We start from the raw sequence: 21,351 nt of genomic DNA, 5'->3' as shown, positions 1-21,351 counted from the left end.
ACCTTGGGCCTTTCCTCACAGGTGGTACAGCTTTCCTGGGCACCCCTGCCATGCTAGCAGTGGAATCCAGAGGCCGTTTGTGTCCAGACATCCTTCACGGTCCCTGACTGGCTTTATATTTTCCTAGTAGGAAGAAGAAAAATGACTCCGGGAGATCAATCAAGACTGCCCAGGACCAAGTGCCTACATACCAGTATAACATGAATTTTGAGAAGGTGGGCAAATGCATCATCATAAACAACAAGAACTTCGACAAAACGACAGGTAAGTATTGTGGGCCAGGGCTAACCTTTCCCGTTGCCTTCAGCTTGTATCAGACTTCACTTAGAGAAGGGCTGTGCCCACCTGCTGTGGCAGGCAACACCCCGCCTGATGCTGTTCATGGCCCGGGAAGAAGGCATGAGGGATGTCAGGAGCTTCAAGTCTAAGGTCCCACCTGGTGCATGAGCTGATGGGGGATGTGAACAAAGGGCTAAGAATCAAGGGGAGCTGTTTGGCCTTGCTGGGAGTAGATGGTTGCCGTGACGAGGCTCACCTTCTGTGGGCAGGCTGGATGATCTTCTCCTTTGAGTTTGCTTCTTATTTCAGTTGCTCATGCACACAGTGACCTTGGGGGAGCATTTACACCAGAGCCAGTAAGGCTACGCTTAGTGCCTCGACCAGATGCTGCTGGCAGGCAGGTCTCAACCAGGGATGGCTCATCCTGGGCTTCCTTCCCACAGGGATGGGCGTCCGAAATGGAACGGACAAAGATGCCGAGGCTCTTTTCAAGTGCTTCAGAAACCTGGGTTTTGATGTGGTCATCTATAATGACTGTTCTTGTGCCAAGATGCAAGATCTGCTAAAGAAAGGTGTGTATGTGTGTATGTCTCCCCGCCTCCCACCCTCCCACCTCCTCCCTGCTCCAGGATGGAGCAGCATGCCCCTCTTGGGAGGGTGCCTCTGTGTGATGGAGCGATTTCCGCCTGGGCACCCTTGCCATCCTTAGGGTTACTCGGGCCCAGGCAGGGGAGCTTTTCAGGAAACTTCGATCTCTCCCCTAAAAAGATGAAATCAGTGCCCCTGACAGCAAGCGATAGGTTTGGTATCTATAGAACGGTCTCAGTTTCAGAAAGCTAATTCATAGAGAAGGAACAAGTCTGTATCTTCCTGTCTAGAACACAGCTGAAAGTGTCAACATTTCCCTGGTGGCAGATAAATAATCTCCATATATTTAGAAGTACCTTAGGTTTTAGAAAGATTTTATAGATAGGGGAATAAAGGCACAAAATGGTGAAGTCACTTGGCTGGCATCACAGACCTAACAGAGAGCAGGGCCAAGCCCATCAGCACCCCTAGATGCTGCCTCCCAGCAGCCACCTGAACCCCGCCCACACATGGGGCGCACCTCCTCAAGAGGCAGCACCGGCTTGGTTTCAGACTGAGTGAGAATTCTACTTCTCTCCACTGGTCTTCCTTCTCTCCACAGAGGTGCTCCTTCCCCTGCATACGTGTCTGACAGTTGGTGGCCACTGCCAGTCTGGAAGGGAGGACCCTTTGGAGGTCCCATAGGACTTTTATCTTAACTTTTCAGTCCTCAAATCATTTGCTTGCAGCCTCTGAAGAGGACCACAGAAATTCTGCTTGCTTCGCTTGCATCTTACTAAGCCACGGAGAAGAAAATCTAATTTACGGAACAGATGGCATGACAGCAATAAAGGACTTGACCGCCCATTTTAGGGGGGATAGATGCAGAACCCTTCTAGAGAAACCCAAACTCTTCTTCATTCAGGTAATCACTTTTCAAAGCCAAATACCACTGCAAAAGATAAAAGAGTACAGAGTGATTACAGAGTGACTTGGGTTCTAACACTTTTACACATGTAGGTGCAGTTTCGGTTGAGGATGGCAAACTTGAGTTTTGTTTTTCTACCTCTAGATGCTTGGCATCTGTATTTGCATCAGATCACCAGCTGTGAGGACTTCTTTAAGACACTGCAATATTTTCATTTGCTTTGTTTGCTAATTTGACACAACCTTTGTCCATTATTTACTTATTTATCAAATTCTCATTGAGCTGCTAGCACATGCTGGGCACACCCCTCAGCACTGGGCCGTGGCAGTGAAGAGCACACAGGTTCCTGTTCCTGACTCCATGGAGTGATCTTTGCTTTGGTATTTAGGCTTGCCGGGGGACCGAGCTCGATGATGGGGTCCAGGCCGACTCGGGGCCCATTAATGATACAGATGCCAATCCTCGATATAAGATCCCCGTTGAAGCTGACTTTCTCTTCGCCTATTCTACAGTTCCAGGTATCAAATCCATTGCCTGTTAACCAGACCATGCCATCCCACCATCACAGTGCAGGCTTGGGGCTATATTCGTTTCCTATTGCTGCAGCGATAAACTCCCCAAAACATAGTGGCTTCACAGAATTCCAGAAGGAACATTCTGGAGGCTTTTTCCAACATGTTAGAATTCCCTAGTTTGTCGTCCACTGCCTCTGACCGCAGCTGGGAATGGTTCTCCTCTTTTAAGGACTGCTGTGATTAGGTTAGGTATCCCACCTGGAATACCCAGGATACTCTCCCCACCTCTCATTTCCATAACCATGATCACATCTGCTAGAGTCCCTTTTGCATCTCAGGTAACATTCACAGGTTCTGGGGTTAGGGCATGGACATCTCTAGGGACCATGATTCTGCCTACCATGGGGATGTGTTCACTGTTCTCTCCAAGTAAGCTCAATTCTTACATTTACTACTACTATTATTGGTCATAGTAAGAACAAACATTTCTATAGCACTTGACATTTTATAGAGTGTTTTCCTGTCTCTTACCTCATATCATTTCTATAATAATTGGGAAGTTAGGAAAGGCATTAGTATCTTAATTTGACAGATTTAAAAAAAAATGAGCTTGGGTGAGTTTCAGTGATATGCTCCAGGTCACATAGAAATTTCTGTATACAGCTGTGGCTATAGCTCAGACCCAGATTCCTTTACATTGCAGCCCAGAAACAGGCACCAGAAAATGCCAGAAATGAGCAAGCCTACTCATTTCCCAAGTTCCCATGTTTGCCTTAGTTCAGTGGAATTCCTTTCTTTGTTTTAAGTAAAACCTATCACTTGGAACTCCCGCACATGGGTAGTAGTTCTGTAGTAGGTCTTGGTTATAATAAATTGGTTAGTATGTTTGGAAAACCAACTCTGGCAGGATCTACCGGTGGGATTTCGTAAGAATGACAACTTCACAAATTTTAAGGATCAGGACACCTGGGTGGCTCAGCGCTTGAGCATCTGCCTTTGGCTCAGGTCGTGATCCTGGGGTCTGGGAATCGAGTCCCACATCGGGTCCCCGCAGGGAGCCTACTTCTCCCTCTGCCTGTGTCTCTGCCTCTCTCTGTGTGTCTCTCATGAATGAATAAATAAAATCTTTTTTTAAAAAAAAAACAAGTTTTAAGGATCATGTGAAAAAATAATTTGGTCTTCCTTCTCTCAAGAGGGAAACAGTGTCATGGGGGCATGAACCTGGATAAACAAACCCAATGGTAGAGCTATAGGCACTCTGAGCAAAGTGTGGCAGAGGTAAAGGAAGAAGGGTGAACTCTAGGGAGGCAGTAAGAGAAGCTTTCCCAGAAAGTCGCTGTAACTGAGTCATGAAAAAAATCAAACAACAATGGGAGGGAAAGATGGTTTACCAAACAGCATGCCGAAGGGTCAGATGCCCAGTGCTTTGGTAACACTCAAAAGGCCAGATCACGCGGTGTGTTAGCCTGCTTGGGCTGCTGTAACAAAATGCTACAGACTCAAGGGTAGGAATACATTTCTTACAGTTCTGGAGTCTAAGAAGTCTGCGATCAAGGCCCAGCCCTTTTGGTTTCTAGTGGAGCCCTGCTTCTTGGCTTGTAGACTGGCTACTTCTAGCTCTGTCCCCACAGGGCAGAGAGATGGTGGAGGTGAAGGGAGCTCTCTGGTGTCTCTTCTGATAAGAACACTAACTCTTTTGGATCAGGGCTCCACCCTTATAACCTCGTTCAACATTAATTACCTTCTAAAAGGCCCCGTCTCTGAATATAGTCCCATGAAGGGTTGGAGCTTCAACATTTGAGTTTTGAGAGACACAGTCCATAGCACAGGATGTGACCAGGTATGGCATGGATCAGACCTGGATGGGTAGGCAAGGGGCCGCATCTTGGTGAGTCCTCTGTGCTATGAGGAGCTATATCCTGAGCAGCCTAAACTTCACCCTGATAAAGAAGTACAATGGAGCTATTTTAGGTAGGAGAGCCACAGGATGAGTCTGTGTTTCAGGCTGGTTCCCTGGAAGACCACGTAGGTCAGGGGTTAGGGGACATGAGGGCAGGGGCAGTAATGAAATGGGGTTGGCAGCACAGGACCAACCTCATTAGTTCATTTTACAGAATGAGATGAGTTATTCGAGCCCCTCTGCAAGCGAATTGCTTTCTGGTACTTGGGGCTTAAATCCCCTCACTGGTGGTTACCAGTGCTCGGTGCTGCAGGAAGAATTCTAAGTGTGCCTCAGTCACTTTACCCACATAGGTCATTCCTAGACTTACTGTACATCTATTCAAAATTCACGTGATTGTTATCAATTATAATGGCGTTGACTGAATCTCATCAAACTGGTGAGACCATGAGACCACTTGGCAGTAGGAGCACAAAGCACAGCTTATCATGTAAGCCAAATACAGCTTGATTTTGTTTTATATGTTCCTTTCCAACTGGGGGTTGGGAGTGATGGAGTCTTCCCTTGACCATCACCAGGTCCGTGGTGCTCACACTAAGATATTAGACAGTATGGTCTCTCTCCAGGTTACAGTCACAGCACTGTAACCAGAATATCCAGACTGAAATAATAACTAAGACCCAGAACCCAATTCGGCCTTAAATTTCTTCCAGGTTCTGATCAGCCCTGCTATAGGTCTAAGGTGCTAACAGGGCCTTGATTTTTTCCCTTATTCACCTCCTTCACCATATGCCGGTTCCTTTTTAGACTCTTTCAGAGTCAAAGATGGGAGAAAGTTAGGGGAAGCTCCGAGTTGCATGGTTACCTGGCTTCTTGTGCTCTGCACCAATGAGATGATTAAAGCTGGGTCCTTTCTTCTTGGGCATGTTCTCGAATCCCTTGGTTTCCTGTGTCTTGCATCTCCTGGACTTTGATTTGCATCTCCATCCCTGGCTGTGTATTGTGATTCCTTCCTCAGCTCCTGGGAATCCTCCAGGACACTTGACCAACCTCTTTATGCTGAGGTTTCCTTGTCCCTCCAAGAAATCCTGTTGGACAGATAGAGCGAAAGCTTCTTCTGGCATAGACCAGATGTGGTCCATGAGAAGCACACCCCTTGCCCTTATGGTGTTGGCCTTCTCAGAACAGCACGCTCTCTTGGCTTTACCCTTAAGGCAGTAGGTGATCCAGCCACCTCTCACTTCCAGATTTCTTCATAAGGAGTCAGGCTCCAGTTCTGTGTGCCCCAACAACAGGAACACATCTCAAAATTCTCTAAGATCTCCTGAAAATTCCTCTCTTGAGGCTTGGACTAGAACGTAGCTCTCACCTCAAAGGGCGGTGAGGAGTTCCAGAGTGCCGGAGTGCTTTTCCAGCATTTCCCTTGGAAAGCTCCACGTGCCCATTTGTCTCATCCACACTTAGGTATTTGGTGTGTATCGTTCAGGAACATATGTGTTAAGCATCTCCATGCAGCCTTCTAAACTGAAGATGTTTGCTCTCTGAGCACACCAGCGTAATTCTCACTGGGAACTTGCAGGAAGAGAAGAGTAAGATAATTTCGGGAAAGCAGATATGAAGGCCCCATTCACTGAGAGTCCATTCCTGGTGGTGCATGGGGCAGCGGCCAGCTCAGCTGATCTGATCTTCTCCTTTCTGTCTTGTTGAAGGCTATTACTCATGGAGGAGCCCAGGAAGTGGGTCCTGGTTTGTGCAGGCCCTGTGCTCCACCCTGAATGAACATGGCAAGAGCCTGGAGATCTTGCATATCCTCACCAGGGTGAACAACAGAGTGGCCAGGCACTTCGAGTCCCAGTCGGATGACCCCCACTTCCACGAGAAGAAGCAGATCCCATGTGTGGTCTCCATGCTTACCAAGGAACTCTACTTCTGAAAAGATAACCATTTCAGGGATGCATTCTTGCTGAAAAACCATGGATCATTTGTTCATGAGTCTTTTTTTTTTTTTTTTTTTTTGATGCTTTTGAAATACCTAGAAATTCTAAAGGTTTTTAATTCAGGAACATTTATTGATTCAAAAGGAAAGAAACTTTCTGGTGCTGTCTTATGTTCGTATGTTTTCAGAGACTCTCTCTCTCTTTTTTTTTTTTTTACAATGTATCCATTTGATGGCTTTGTAATTTCTTCTTAAGACTAATTTTTTTGTTTGTATTTATCTGCTTATTGTTCCATGTAGCACATACAACAGAAACAACCTCCGCAGACTCTTGGCTGTGTCCACCATGATTGGTGGTGACACGGTAGATGGGGTCTACTTGGCAAAGAGCATTGCAGGGCAGAAAAAAAAAAAAACAGCATCTGTTCACCAGTGTTGCAGAAAGTGGATATTGAGTGTGATTTGAGTGATTTTTCATTGGCTTAGGACAGATTCTCATGCAAAACTTTCCAGATAAAGGGAAAAAAATGTTAATGATTCTAATATGTATCAAACAGGAAACAGAAACCATTCTAGGTGTTTCAGTAGAGGAAATTTAATAGAGGAAATTGACCACAAAGATGATAAAAGAAACCCCAAATAAAAGGAATCTGTTACCACGTAAGGCTATGAAAAGGTGTGGTCCCCTTAGTCTAGAAGCTGGGGTAGCCCACAGAAGTGGCAGCATGTTGGGGGCTGCCTGGTAAGAGCCGGGACCACCAAGGGATTGTGGGAATTGGAGCCCTGGCAGAGACAAAGCCCCTGCCTGAGTTGGGGCAAGACCAGTTGAGTCAGATGTAAAGAAATACCGTAGCTTCATCTCTCCTGCCCTCGACTCTTCCTCCACCACCTTACCTGGAAGCCAGCTGACAAGCGCCTTGGAAGCATGATTTCCTGCAAATACAGAGCACAGCAAAGCCAAGTGAGGTGAGGCAGGAGCAAGGAGTGGGTATCAGAATGGTCCATAATGTGAATATAAGTAAACCTGTTCCCTGAGGTTCAGCGATTCCTCCCTTCAATCATTTATTCATTGAATTGTCCGATAATCTCCGTATTGACCACTATGTGCAAAATAATTTTTTTTAGCTTTGAAATCTACCTGGAATTTTTTAGATTATTCCAAGCCTTATTCTGAGTAAATTTTTTGTTACCCCTAATTCTCTATGGGGGAAAAGTTTATGGCAAAGATTTTTCCACTTTGTTTTCAAGGTTACCTTTTGGATTCTTGATAAGTTACGATTTTATTCTGGCCTAATAACTGGTTAACACACAGATGTTCATATTTATTGATTAAAAAGTGGTTGCTTAATTCCTAACCTGCTCAGTTTGCTTTCTTTTCTTTTCTTTTTTTTTTTCTCAGTTTGCTTTCATTCTAAAGTTTTTTTATGGCAGTAGAAAAAATGGGAAAACGGGATAAGGATTCACCCTCACTGACTTGACCTCCACACAAAATATAATTCATGTCTCTTTTGAAGCTGGAACACTAACAGAAGAGCAAGTCAGTCACTTGGGAAACTAAAATTGTTCATGTAAAGGGTTAATTAATTTATAAAGCTGTTCACAATGGGCTACCATTTATCTTCTTTCAATAAGAAAACTACTTTACGGCCAGTTTATTAGATCTGTCTCTGGTTTCCTGCCATCTAAAATATCCAATTGTACAAAATTTAAGTGCAGATCATGAATCAACAAGCATCCACCCTACCATTCTCAGAATTCATCAGCTGTTCTTTGGAAAACAGACTATCCTATTAAAGGAACCTCTTGTAGAAATGAATGTGCCTAAGTACATTGTAACTGGAAGTAAAAATTCTAGTACTCTAGTTATTTCCCTTGTAAACTTCATTAAAGATTCTAAGTGTCGGGGTATTGGGTTTCTTTAAAAATTCTCTTGAGCGATCATAGGTATTGAGCTCACAAATAATATTCCTTTGTGTCCTTTATTTTTTATTTTTTTAATAAATTTTGTTGTTTATTGATGTTCAATTTGCCAGCATATAGAATAACACTCAGTGCTCATCCCGTCAAGTGCCCACCTCAGTGCCCATCACCAGTCACCCCCACCCCACCCCCGCCCACCTCCCCTTCCACCACCCCTAGTTCGTTTCCCAGAGTTAGGAGTCTTTCATGTTCTGTCTCCCTTTCTGATATGTGTCCTTTAGACCAGAGATAGAAGTGGCTGTCAAGAAAGAGCCTTCTTTGAATACTTCACTGGGCAGACACTCTTGTTTATCAAGATCAGAGATACTGTTCCAAGTTGAGTATGTGCTTAGTCACTTCTCCCCTCTTAACCTTTCTGATCTTTTTATAAACCAAAATTCTGATACAAACCCAATCTGGTGAATACATGTTCCTAGTTCTCTTTCTTATTTAGAACTCAGCCTGCCCCGTACCAGAGGAACCAGCACTTGGTGAAAGCCAGTGCAGGTGGATATTATCCTCGTGAGCATAATGGGCTCGTAGCTGGGCTTCTCCTTGTTTTTTTCTCAAGATACCATTAGCCTATTTTAAGTGTTAGCTCTTGATATGTTCACAGTCAACCTTAGACTCCACCCTGAGCCATTTCCTTGAACAAATTTCCATAAACCAGCTAAGCCTATTGTGTTTATGAATTGCCCAAAATAGGCCTCAAAGTATTGGAGTTCAGTGTATTCACATGGTTCAAAGCCTCCAGGAAAGGAAGGCCTCTCTGTGAGAAAGAAGACGATGTTTTCTGGAAGGGCACAGGCCCTAGGAGACAAATCCTTTATCTTGTCCAGTCTTGCAGCGCATTGCCTGAAAATCTTGTCACCAAATACCCTGGGATCCAAAGATTGCCTTTGGACTCCCGAGGAGCACACCCTACCTGCCTTCTAGCTTTTCATCTTTCATGCCCTTTTCCGGCAATCATGTGGCCAAGTGAGATGCTGTGGTGGTCACCAAATTAAAGCAGCAATTTATCTGTGTCATTAGCAGGGAGTGTAGTAGCAGTAGGCTAGGTAGCACTAGCCCGAAGGAATGTGATCCTTAAGAGGTCTTCAAAGATACTCAGATCAGAAGGTTCTTTTATATTGTTGGCCTTGTAGATAATGTAGTATCTTGCAGCATCCAGTGTGTGCACAGTGTTGTCAGCATCCCCTGGGAGCTTGTTGGAAATGCAGGATGCCGGGTTCCACCCCACACATGCTTGACACAAATCTGCACTGTAACCAGGTCCCCAGAGGATCCAGGTGCATGTTACAACTTGAGAAGCTCAATTCTGAGTTCTTAAACATTTTTGCTTCCATTTTGCACTTCTGAACGTGGAGCTGATCATATAGAATAGGCCTAAAAGGAATTAGTGAAAGAACATGTATATTTTGAAGCATCCACAGAAGACATGTTTTTAGGCATTGCTAAACCTTCATATCTTCTTGTGAAGTGATATAATGCCCTGAATTTACATGATAGGCTTTCTATGCTCTCCCCCCCGCCCGCTTTTTTTTTAAGATTTTATTTATTTACTCATGAGAGAGAGAGAGAGAGAGGCAGAGACACAGGCAGAGGGAGAAGCAGGCTCCATGCAGGGAGCCCGATGTAGGACTTGATCCCGGGACTGCAGGATCATGCCCTGAGCCAAAGGCAGGCTCCAAACCGCTGAGCCACCCAGGGATCTCCCTGCTCTCCCCCATTTTAAGTGAACCTTCTGAGCAACATAATAGGACTGCTTATATGTTCTCAAAGTGTCTTAAAATATGAATTGCAGCCTTTAAAATGTCCACACAAATAGGATGGGATTAAGGGAGCCAATCCTTGCATGTTTTCATTGGTGCAGGAGCTGTTGTGCATTGAAGTCTCAGAGCTTATCTCTTTCCACCTTTCCTCAGAGCCCAGGTGGACACCAAGAGAATTTTAGTTCTCCCTGCCTGTGTCCTCAGGCCATAGATCACCCTTTGATAGACCTCAGAGCTTTCATTTTGGATCAGATGGCAAGTAATTATCTTTGATTCGTAAGTAATTAACACAAACACACCAAGAACACATTTGGAAGGCCCCAGCTACCACCACAGTGCTCATGTGGACATGGAAACCCCATAGCTTGCAGGTTCATGCATGAATAGCCATTAAAAAATCACTTGGTCAACATTCAAAACCACAGAAACTAAATATGATGAGTTGGCTTTGCCATGAGTTTTGACTTATAACACACTGTAAACCTGTATGGCAAGTTTCTAGTAAGTTTGTTTTAAGCATTTAAACACAAACTATGTCAAATATTTAGATTGAAGCACATGGTGTTATGGCTGCAGATAGACAAGGCTGAGCACCTCTTGGGTTTTGATGGTCTGACCAAAGTAGATGGCATGAGGTTCAGGGAGGATTTGGGAAAGAGGAAAATATAAACAGTCTGACAGTTTTGGTCTAAATTGCTGATTCCAGCTTAAGTAGTTCAAGCATATCTCAACCAGCATGGCATTATACTTATTTCTTAGGATCCAAGATTAGCAAAGGTGTTTTAACCATTAGTGTTTAGAAATTTGGTTCTGAGTGCCATCTGAGTTCTAATCTCAGCTCTGCCATTTGACTACTTAATATTCATGTGACCTCAGGCAATCCTTCAATTCCTCATTTGTACATGAGGGTAGTAATATCGTGGAGATTAAGGTATGTGAAGTGCTTATTAGCACAATGCCTGGCACAAAGCACTCATAGAAAGGTACAGGTCAAAGATGGTGATGATGATAATGACACGAAGCTTGTAGAAAAACAAAAATGGAAGATGCTCCACTGGACCCTCTATTTCCCCTCAAGGACTGTTTTTTTGATCATGTCTTCCAGTCTATGCCTTTCAAAGTGAGGTCTCCCAGAAGTGCAGTGATGACACCAAAGATTGATTTATGCAGCTGTTGAAAGAGTCTCACTAACCGCCAGGTGTTGTATTAGGGGTGGGGCTAAAAAGATGACCAAGAAATGATGTTTTCCCCAGAGGAGGTTAACAAATCACTCCAATAAAATAGGAGCTGTCTTGTGCTTTACTCCAGAATGCAGAGGAGGGGTGTTCCTTGCTTGGAGATTCAGAGAGGGGTTGCTGGAGGAAATATCTCCTACTCTTTCATCCTAGACACCCCTGAAAGGCTGAGTGGAGGCAGTATAGAAGGGAAAAAATTAAGGTCAACAGATAGAAGATGACTTTTTTACTTAAGAGATTCTCAAGCTTTGGGTACCTGAGGATCCTGCAGGATCTGTGTATGAAGCAGATTCGTGCACCCCATCCCACTCCCATTGTAATTCAGTATTCCTGGGACAGAGACCAGGAATCTGCTCATTTAACAAACTTACCTGGATATCCTGATGCAGGTGCTTTATACTGATATCAGAAAGGTCCCTTGAAGATCACAAGTGGCTGCAAAGCCTAAATTAAACAGCTGGAAAAAGATCACCAAAGAGCCAGCAATGCCCTGGCTATTCACAGACCTAGCTATGCAGAGTCTTAATCAGCTCAGGTTGCCATAACTTCACCATGAAGTAGGTGGCTTAAATAACAAACATATATTTCTCACAGTTCTGGAGGTTGGGAAGTCCAAGATCAAGTTGCTGGCAGATTCCATGCCTAGTGAGAGTCGACTCTTGGTATCCTAAATTTCACCTTTTTGCTGTATCCTCACATGGCAGAAGGGGGAAGGAGCTTTTGGGGATATCTTTTATGAGGACACTAATCCATTCATGAGGACTCTACCCTCATGATCTAATCACCTCCCAAAGGCCTCACCTTCATATGTCATATTTAGGGGCTAGGATTTCAACATATGAATTTTAGGGGGACACAAATATTCAGTCCATAACACCTGGCTAGCCATTTTACCCCAAGATTGAATGGCAAAGGATCAAAAGCACAGGTGTGCTCAGGACTGGAGAACACTTGTCCAGGAACGTTGGAGGCGATACAGGAGCTTCAAGGCTGTGACAACTTTTGAGGAAGCCCATGATGTACAAGGGAGGAGCGGACAGTACACAGCTTGCAGTGCGTGGGCCCAGGTGCACTGCTTCTCCAGCTAGTGTCAGCAAGCACACTCTTTCCTCTTCCTCTCCAATCACTTAGGCAATCATTTCTAAACAGCATAGGCCACTGATGTTTTCCCTCCTCCAGTACATCATGGGTACCGCAATGCAAAATGCTCCCTTTGATGACATTACTAATATGTTTAAAGGAACTTTCCTCTACAACACCTTTCATAATTAGTATTAACTGGATTAATGTTAAGTAGGGAAGGGAAAAAATAATTTTCAAGTGAATGTTTTTTATACTAGGGTAAAGGACCAACTTAAAAGCTTAGGAAAACCAGCTTTTGCAAATTATCTTTTCTGAAGCTTCCAGCTGCATTAAATACTGACAGTTTTTAAGCACGGAGATGAAAGAGACAAATTCTTTTTCTTTTGTGTTGCTAATTACAATTTTGCTTGGCATTATGAAGCCTGCTTTCCTCTTGAGACATTTGCCAGCATACATTAATTGCACAAATATTTACAGACTGCTAAAGCACAGGGGCAGCTTATACCAAAAAAGATATGGAACACTTGAAAAAAAGCCTCTCTGACACATTACATTTGTGGCCAGCTACCCAGAATCAGTGTAAACTATTTGCCCCTTAGCCTCAGCAAACGTGTTTAAAGAACATTGTCCCTGGGTTGATTTAGCGTTTACTTGGCTGGCAACAGCCACTGAAGTCTTTATTCAAAAGCCTCCTCTTTCTCAGGGTTAAAAATAAGGTTTCCAAAAATGTATATTCATCTTATGGATTGCTATTTTGTCAACACTTAATCTATCAGGCCACCCACATGGCACGGAAGAGGTCTATCCAGGGGTTGATCCAAATGCCAGGGGCTTCAGAAAGCTAAGCTGAACAAGCTAGAAGACTTGACTAGCAACTCCACAAGGCTCCTGGAACCACCTTGTTTTCCTAGCATGCTAGTTAAGAACAGAGAGTCTGGAGTCAGACAGCCCTGTTCCAATCCTAGCTTTGGCAGCTTCCAAGTTGTATGCCCTTACAGAATCTCTTAACCTGCATAAACCTTTTTTCCATATTAAAATGGAAATAGTCCTAAATAGGTACCTAGGAAATGGTATCAACCTCCAAGAGCCATGGAAGGAGGAAATAAAATAGTGAATGCAAAGCACTTAGCACAATGCCTGGCACACAGAAAGTACTGAATAAATGTCTGTGGGTTTTTTTTAAGCCAGCCTAAACTTATAAATAATTTATGCCACAGAAGGAGAAAGGAAAAGGGGGAAAAAGGAAGTGTAAGTGTATTCTAATATCCAGAAGAGGCTCTTTCTGAGGATAATGGCTACCTATGCAGAAACGAGGAGAAACGTGGGCAGGAGCTCAAGCTGACGAGTCGCTAGGAGATCACAGGAAGGCAAGAGAATGGAATAGCCACCAGCCTGAGCCTCAGAAGAGGAACAGGCTCTGAGTGTACAGATGCCCACTAAAATACAGGTTGCCTAGGTCAGTTAGAATCTCAGAACAATTTTTTTAAGTATAAGTATGTCCCAAATATTGCATGGAATATACTTATATTAAAAAAATTACTGTTTACCTGGAATTCCAATTTAACTGGGCATCCTGTTTTTGAAGGGTTTTGTTGTTTTTGTTCATTTTGCTCTATCTTGTTCTGTTAGTCTTGTTTTGTCTTTGTTGTTTTATTTGTTTTGCTCACTGTGGCCGCCCTGGCCCTAACGTTGCAGACAGCTGCTCCAGCTGCCATCACCTGCTCCTGACCCTGAATTCCCACCTCCCAAGGAAGTAGGGAGGAGTCCGAGAAATCATGTGTGAGAAATGGCTTTGCAAACTCCAAAGAACCATAAAATCATGATTTTAAGACATTGCCTTCTGTGGGCAGCGTTATGAAAACTCTGAATCATCAAGCAAAAGCCGGGTCTTTGTAAATTTAAGGAGACATATGGAAAGTTCCAAGGAGTTTGGGGAGTGTACTCAGAAGGGGAGGATTCTAAAGACCCCCATGAGAGGGACTAGATGTGATGATTCTCAACCGTGGCTGCACCTGACATTCACCTGGAGCACTTTTCTAGTCCCCGAGCGGGACCCAGACCAACGAAGCCAGGATCTCCGCAAGTGGGACCAGGAATCAGTGTTGTTCAACCCCTCTGTGTGATTCCAACTTGTAGCCGAGCTTGCAGAGCAGTAGTAGACTACACCTGTGAAAGGGAAGTTGAACAGGTTAGAAACCTTGAACCCTGGGGAGTGTGCTAAGGGGTGTTACACCCTTTACTGTAAAGGGTGTAACTACCCCTAGGAAGGGAAGGTGAAAGAAAACTAAGAAAAACAAGGGAGGAGGGAATTTTTAAAGATAGGTATATTCCATCTGCTTTAAAAAAAATTTTTTTAATGTTTTAAAGTAAGTACTGGGGCACCTGGGTGGCTCAGTCAATCATCTGCCTTCCGCTCAGATCATGATCTCAGGGTCTTGGGATCGAGCCCCATGCCAGGATCCCTCTTTGGCAGGAAGCCTGCTTCTCCCTCTCCCTCTGCTGCTCCCCCTGCTTATTCTCTCTCTCTCTCTCTCTGTCTCTCTCTTTTTTCTCTCTCTCTCTGTCAAATAAATAAACTCTAAAAAAAGAACAAAAATAGAAAAAAATTAAGTAAGTACCAAGAATAAATGAGAATGGCTACTTTTAAAACCAGAAGGTTTGAATGTGAGCAAAAAGTGGTGGGTTAGATAAGAAAAGCAGGTGAGAATTTTCTATAATTAATCCACCAGCATCTAACAGCCACGTACCCACTGGGAACAGTGGTCCCTCTCATTTGAGAGGGCAAAATGATCTGTTTGTGATTGAAAAGAGCTGTGTTGGAGGATTTGTACTTTCCATGAAATCACAGATGGCTCACAATTTTTCTTCTAACTTCTGACAGGACTTGTGGTAGCTGAGGACCAATTTCTCTTTCAGGCATAAAGATTTAGAAGGTGTGGGTGGTTATATAAAAATGCAGGAATTCATGTGCTGAGTAAGTCACACCTACATGAAAAACCACCACTTGTCTTTGACTAACCATGATAGTCACCTACAGGGAAGTAGCCTTTTATATATACATTTTTTCAATCAATAAATATTTGTTGAACTATGTGCTAAGCACTGTTCTTAGCACTGGGGATAGAACAGATAACAAAACAGTCTCAGTCCTCATGAAATTTATATTTCAGTAGAAAATGCAGATAGTTGATATAGTTTCATATAGGGACAGGTGTTATAAAGAAAAATAAAGCAGGATAAGGAGCTCAGGAATGGTGAAGTAGGAGAAGGACAAGTTAGGTAGAAGGCTGGAAAGCCCTTTCTAATGCCTATACCTGGGCAGAAATTTGAGTAGAGTGAAGAGGTACACCATGTGGATATGTGAAAAAGGATGGTTCTAAGCAGGGTAAGCAGCAAGTGCAAAGGCCCTGAGGTAGCTACCACCTGACCCTGTTAAGAAACATCAAGACAGCCATACTACAGAGCAGGATGGTGGAAAATAAGGATGAAAGGCAAGCAGGGCCAGATCGTGTAGGGCTTTCAACCATGGTGAGCACCTTGGATTTCATGCTAATGCAATAGGAAGTCATTGGAGGGATTTGAGCAGGGAAGTGGTAGGATCTGATGAACTGTTGTAAAAGACATTGTGGAGACTGGATTAAAGAGGGAAAGAATAGAAGCAGGGAGCCCAGGTGGGAAGCTGTTGTTCCCCCCGCCTAGGTGGGGTGATGGCAGGTTGGAGTGGCCACAGAGGTTGTGAAAGTAGTCAGGTTTGGGCTTTATTTTGGAGGTAGAGCCATGAGGATTTGTGACAGATTTGAAGTGGGATTGTGAGAAAAAGCTAGAAACAGGATGACTCCCAGGTTTATGGCACAAGCAGGTGGATAAATGGTGCCATTTCCTGAGACTGGGAGCATGTTTGATGGGAAGGGTGAGAGTGGTGAAGTTAACCTTTCTGTTTTGCATGGGTCATGTGATCTACCTATGAGAGCCCTGAAGTAGACACTTCCATTAACCCACCCAACATCCGTTCCCCCTGTATTAGTTTCCAATAGCTGCTGTAACAAATGAGCACAAGTGTAATGGCCTAGAACAACACCAATTTATCCTCTTAGAGTTCTAGAGGTCAGAAATCTGAAATCAAGGTCTTGACAGAGCTCTGTTCCTTCTGAAGACTTAAGGGGAGAATCTATTTCCTTGCTTTTTCTGGCTTCTAGAGGCTGCCCACATTCCTTCCCCCGATCCCTCTCTCTATCTTCAACCCAGCAATATAGCCTCTTCCCTCTCCTATGACCAAATGCCTCCCTCTTCTAAGGACCCTTGTGATCACATCAGGTCCACCTGGCTAAGCCAGGATAACCTTACTGTCTCGAGATCCTTAACTTACACCTGCATGTAAGGTAATGTAGTCATAGGTTCCAGGGATTAGAATGTGGACATCTTTGGGGGGGTCATTATTTAGCCTACCCCATGTTATGACTTTCTTATCCTCAAAAACATGATTGAGGTCAAAAGAGCAATGTGCCTAACTAAAATGGCACATTTCACAGACCATTCGCACGTAAAGGTGACCAGAACATCTTGCCAAAGGAAACTGGCTGATACTGGTGGTGGTCACCCCTAGCCCTTCATGGTCATCATGGTAATGCGGTGGCTTACTCTCAAGTGCCGACAGTCATGTGTCTGCCTGAGAAGTCCCTCTGTACATGGGCCCACTTTGCTACATGTGTGACAGGCCAGAAGTGCCAGAAATTAATGTCCTCTGATGATTGACAGGAGTTGGTATATAAATACCCCAACTCTGTCACCCCTGGATGGGATGACAGGCAGATGTGTTGGCTCCCAGAGTTTTTCAGTGGGATTCAGTTCCAGTTACCCTCAGTAGTAACTTATCTAATATCAAACCTTTCTCTTTTTTTTCAAACTTTTTTTTTTTTTTTAAGATTTATCCATTTATTTGAGAGGGAAGGGAGAGAGGGCATGTGAGCAGGGAAGAGGGGCTGAAGGAAAGGAAGGGAAATCCTCGAGCCGACTCCCCACTGAGCATGGAGCTCAAAGCAGAGCTCAATCCTAGGACCCTGAGATCATGACCTGAGCTGAAATCAAGTCAGATGCTCAACCCGCTGAGCCACCCAGGCACCCCTAATATCAAATATTTTATCAGCTAGTTTCCTTTCCTGGTTGTAAAACAGGAAGAATAACATCTGACTTGACTCCCTCAGAAGGCTTTTGTGTGAACAGGAGACACTGCAAATGCTTTATAAATGGTAAAATACAGTATCAATTAAGATGATATCATGAGACCCATAGACTCATAGGGTTGTTAAGTTCCGGCAGTCATTTTGTTGCCTCCTGGCCCCAGAAGAAGAAAGAGAAAAACTCCAAGTGAATTGAAGCAGAACACAAGCATAAATTTGGTGTCCTGATTCTAGATCTGGTGGGGTTTGGCTCCATCATGATGTTTGTTACCAGGTTCTCTCTTAGATGATTTCTAAGCCTGCTGGGGCCTCTATTTATTCATGTGAAACATAGAAAGAATGACCTGGTGCCCACACTGTCACTATGTATTTTGGAGAGTCTTCAAAATCGGGGAGCTCAGCCCCTCTCATTAGAGGTGAGACTCATGCACAAACTCAGTTGGAAATTGCAGACACAGCACCATTGATTTATTTGACAAACACTTGTAAAGTACTTACTACCTTCCAAGCTCTTACTATTGTAAGCTCTTTACAAATATCTGCTTATTTAATCTTCGTCACAATTTAATCAAGTAACTACTATTATCATTCTCACTTTCAAGAGGAGGAAACTGAGGCACAGAGATGTTAAGTGACTTCTCCAAGTTCACAGAGCATAGCAGTGAACCTGGAAAGTTTGACTTCATGCTCAAAAATAGTATGCTGTCTTCTTTTTTACCATGCCTTTTTTTTTTTTTTTAAGCCTTTCTCTCCTTCTAAACTCCCTCCCCCATCTCTATCCCTGGGTCAGTTTCTAATGTTCAAATCATAATGTCTCTCGATCAAAATGATCTCCATTTGCACAAGACCATTTAATGTAAATTGATTTAAATAGTCAAGGGAATATCAGTTTCTCCTAACTAGTGAGTCCAGAGGAAGGATGGAATTCAACCATGATTTGACCCAAAGTTTGCCAGTCATTGAGAGGAATGCTCAGCATCTCTGTGACTATTTCAGCTCTATTCTTTCCTTATGTCAGATTCATTTTCATGTTGGCTCCCCTCAAGGAAGCAAAATGCTCTTCCATCCACACATTGCACCACCCAAGGGAAGAAAGGGAGCCTTTGCCCCAGCATCCCACTCACAAGGTAGGTTCCTTCTGCCTCTGAACCCAGTGGGTGAGGCCAAGGCTGGGATCAAGAGAATGTCTACTATCCAAGAGTCACATGTGCCCCAGGGATAACTGGGGAGTGGAAGGGTAGGAAGGCTTCAAGACCTAGATGAGGTGTCACCTCCTCCCATGAGATCTTCCTCTTGAAGGAGGTTTCATCCTCTCCCATCTGTGGAAGAACAGCTTCTTCCTCTGAGTTCCCATGACTCCTAATCTGCATTTTCCGAATGCCACCACTTCATATTCTTCATTTTGGATTCCTTTTGGGTCATCTTCACTTGCTTCTCCAAAGCAACTCTCCACTAGTCTCGACTCTTCTCTGCTATGTTCTGCACCCCAGAAGATGGACCATTTCTCTTTTTAACTCACTCCCATCAGATTTTCTACTCTATACCACTCCACTAAAATAGCTCTTGCCAAGGTCATGATGGCCTTCACCTTCCCAAATCCAGTGACCAGTTCTCAGTTCTCATCTTGCTCACCCTCTTGGCAACATTTGACGTGAATGAACCCTCCCTCCTTCTAAAACATTTGCTTCCACTTCCATATACCACATGCTTCTGTGTTGTCATGTACTCCTCTGCTCCCTCTAATCTCCTTTGCTGGCTTCTCCCTATCCTACCCCACCTTTACCCACCTCTGCTTTCTCCATAAGGGCTGTAGTTTTGACAGTAGCCATGTTTGTCTTCCTACGACCACTGCTTCCATGTCTTGGAACCTCACCTACAGCTACCACTCTTATCAGAATCTGGAAGAACTGCTCCCTCCTCTTATCCCAGCAGGCCTGGAGGTGGTAAAGGCTTCCCATTATTACGAGACACTGAATGCTTCTCCACACCTTGTTGAGTCTTAATCAAGCCAACGCCTCTATAGATGTTTCCTTCAATAACTCTCTTCCTTAAAGTGTGCTATTCCCTGCTAGGACTCTAATGAACACTCTGCTTATTATTGCCATGCCACTTATCTCCCATATTAGCTTATAAAGTCACTAAGAACAAAGTGTGCGTTTAACTCTTCTTTTATCCCCAGTAATGCTTGCTATCCAACTGGTACCAACAAATGCTGAAATAAAATATTCTTTCTTATTAACTGCCTTCAACTTGAACAGAAAATGAAAGTGATAAAAGCATTAAAAAATACATGCACACACAACATACACACATACACACACACCCCTCCCCGGGCAAAAGGCAAAAGAATGAAATAATGCTAAGGACTGAGTTTTGCCTGATTCCTCAAATTCACAACTTATTCAAAATCCATATGGAACATGTGTTTTTTTTTTTCCCTCCAGGACCAGAAATGAAAGATAGTTAATTCTGTTACAATAGAAATTGAAGTACAAATAAACTGAGAAGCAGAGTAGCCCCATTGCTGACCAACAGGAGATCTAAGAAACATAGGGTGCCAGGAGTTACCTCATACCCTATGCATGAGATGGGCTTAGGGGAAAGAAGCTACTAGGTGGAGTCCCAACTTTTGAGAGTCTCCTTCCTACTTTGTTGTTTCTCTCTCTTTCTATTGTGAGCTACATTGCCACCCCTTCCCTACCTGATCCCGTTGTTCTAATGCCACCCAAGAGGCAACTTGCTCCATCTTTCTTCAATCTCACCAGTACTTCCTCCCTAGGAGTCCCCTTTTATTCTCTCTCCTCCTTATGCCCCTCTCATTCCAGGCTTTTGCAAATATCCTAAGTTCCCTTACTCCTTTGTCTATCTGTGGTATCTCTCTGGCAAAAACAAAACAAAACAAAAAATATTAGCCTGAAATAAACCTCACTTCTCAGCTCTCCCATTCTGCTCCTGAACAGCTGAATGCCAATAGAAAAAAAAAAAAACCCATATCAGTCAGGCAGAAATCTTGCTAAATTCAAGGGCACCAATTTCAAGAGACTCTTAACACTTTCAGCATCAAAAAATACTTGTAGAGTGGGGAAATACATGAGGAAGAAACTCTGGAGATTCTGAAATGAATGCGCTGCATGCAGATAGAGGAGCAAGCAAAGAGACAAGACAAATAGATCAGTGCAGAAGAGACAAAATGAGAAGAGTACATTGGAAGCAAAAAGAAGAGAGAATTTCAACAAGGCTTGACTACTATTGCCTCTTATGAGCAAAATTCTCATTTTTAAAAAAGATTTTATTTATTTATTTGAGAGAGAGAGTCAGAGCACATGCACACAAGCAGGGGGAGCGGCAGTGGGAGGGGTGAAGCAGGTTCCCCACAGGGTAAGGAGCCCAGTGTGGTGGCTTGATCCCAGGACTCTAGGATCATGACCAGAGCCAAAGGCAGATGCTTAACCAACTGAGCCAACCAGGCACCCCCAAAACTCTTATTTTTAAGAGTTGTTGGGTGGCTGTAGAGGAGAGCCTGCCTTGTGCCACCTGTTGATAACAACTCTGTTATGGATGAAGAAGCAGATCATCTGGAGGCCCTTGGTATGTGCAAGTGTGTTGGAGAAGTCGGGCTTTTGTTTCCTCATCTGGAATCCTCCCTACTTTCCCCAGGAGGGACACACTGAGAGGGTATGGATGGGTGGGAAGCAAAGGAATTGTTTCAACAGCAATGAATGTATGAGGTCAAGGCAGGGCTGACACTGTTCTCAATAAGGAGCATTGTGACTATGAACAAAGGCTAGTGGGATTTTTCTTCATTTGTTTGCTTTCATTTCTTCATGCTAGACAGCTGGAATGCCAGGGGCAGTTCTGTGCCAAGCCACAAAAAGGATGAAAGCCCAGGACTTCCCCTAGGACGACAGCTTCCATTTTAGCTTAAGGCAAGCATAAAATCTGCCCTAAGGTAGTAGTTTAGGAACTTCCTGTTGGTTCACATTTCAAACAGATTGTATTT

General features: G+C 43.8%; 1 protein-coding gene across 1 annotated transcript in view; it reads left to right on the top strand.

Annotated features, from left to right (window-relative positions):
* The window catches only part of CASP7 (caspase 7), a 32,136-nt gene extending 24,656 nt beyond the window's left edge, over positions 1–7,480 (top strand). Inside the window, exons 3-7 of the mRNA XM_041745999.1 lie at positions 131–264; positions 723–851; positions 1,596–1,771; positions 2,163–2,292; positions 5,899–7,480. Of these exons, the coding sequence (XP_041601933.1) occupies positions 131–264; positions 723–851; positions 1,596–1,771; positions 2,163–2,292; positions 5,899–6,122 (793 nt within the window). The 3' untranslated portion in view covers positions 6,123–7,480. The remainder of the gene's footprint in view (positions 1–130; positions 265–722; positions 852–1,595; positions 1,772–2,162; positions 2,293–5,898) is intronic.
* Positions 7,481–21,351: the final 13,871 nt, after the last annotated feature.

This window comes from Vulpes lagopus, chromosome 2 (genome assembly GCF_018345385.1).
Source record: "Vulpes lagopus strain Blue_001 chromosome 2, ASM1834538v1, whole genome shotgun sequence".
Lineage (NCBI taxonomy): Eukaryota > Metazoa > Chordata > Mammalia > Carnivora > Canidae > Vulpes > Vulpes lagopus.
This window is presented reverse-complemented; position numbering and strand designations above follow the sequence as displayed.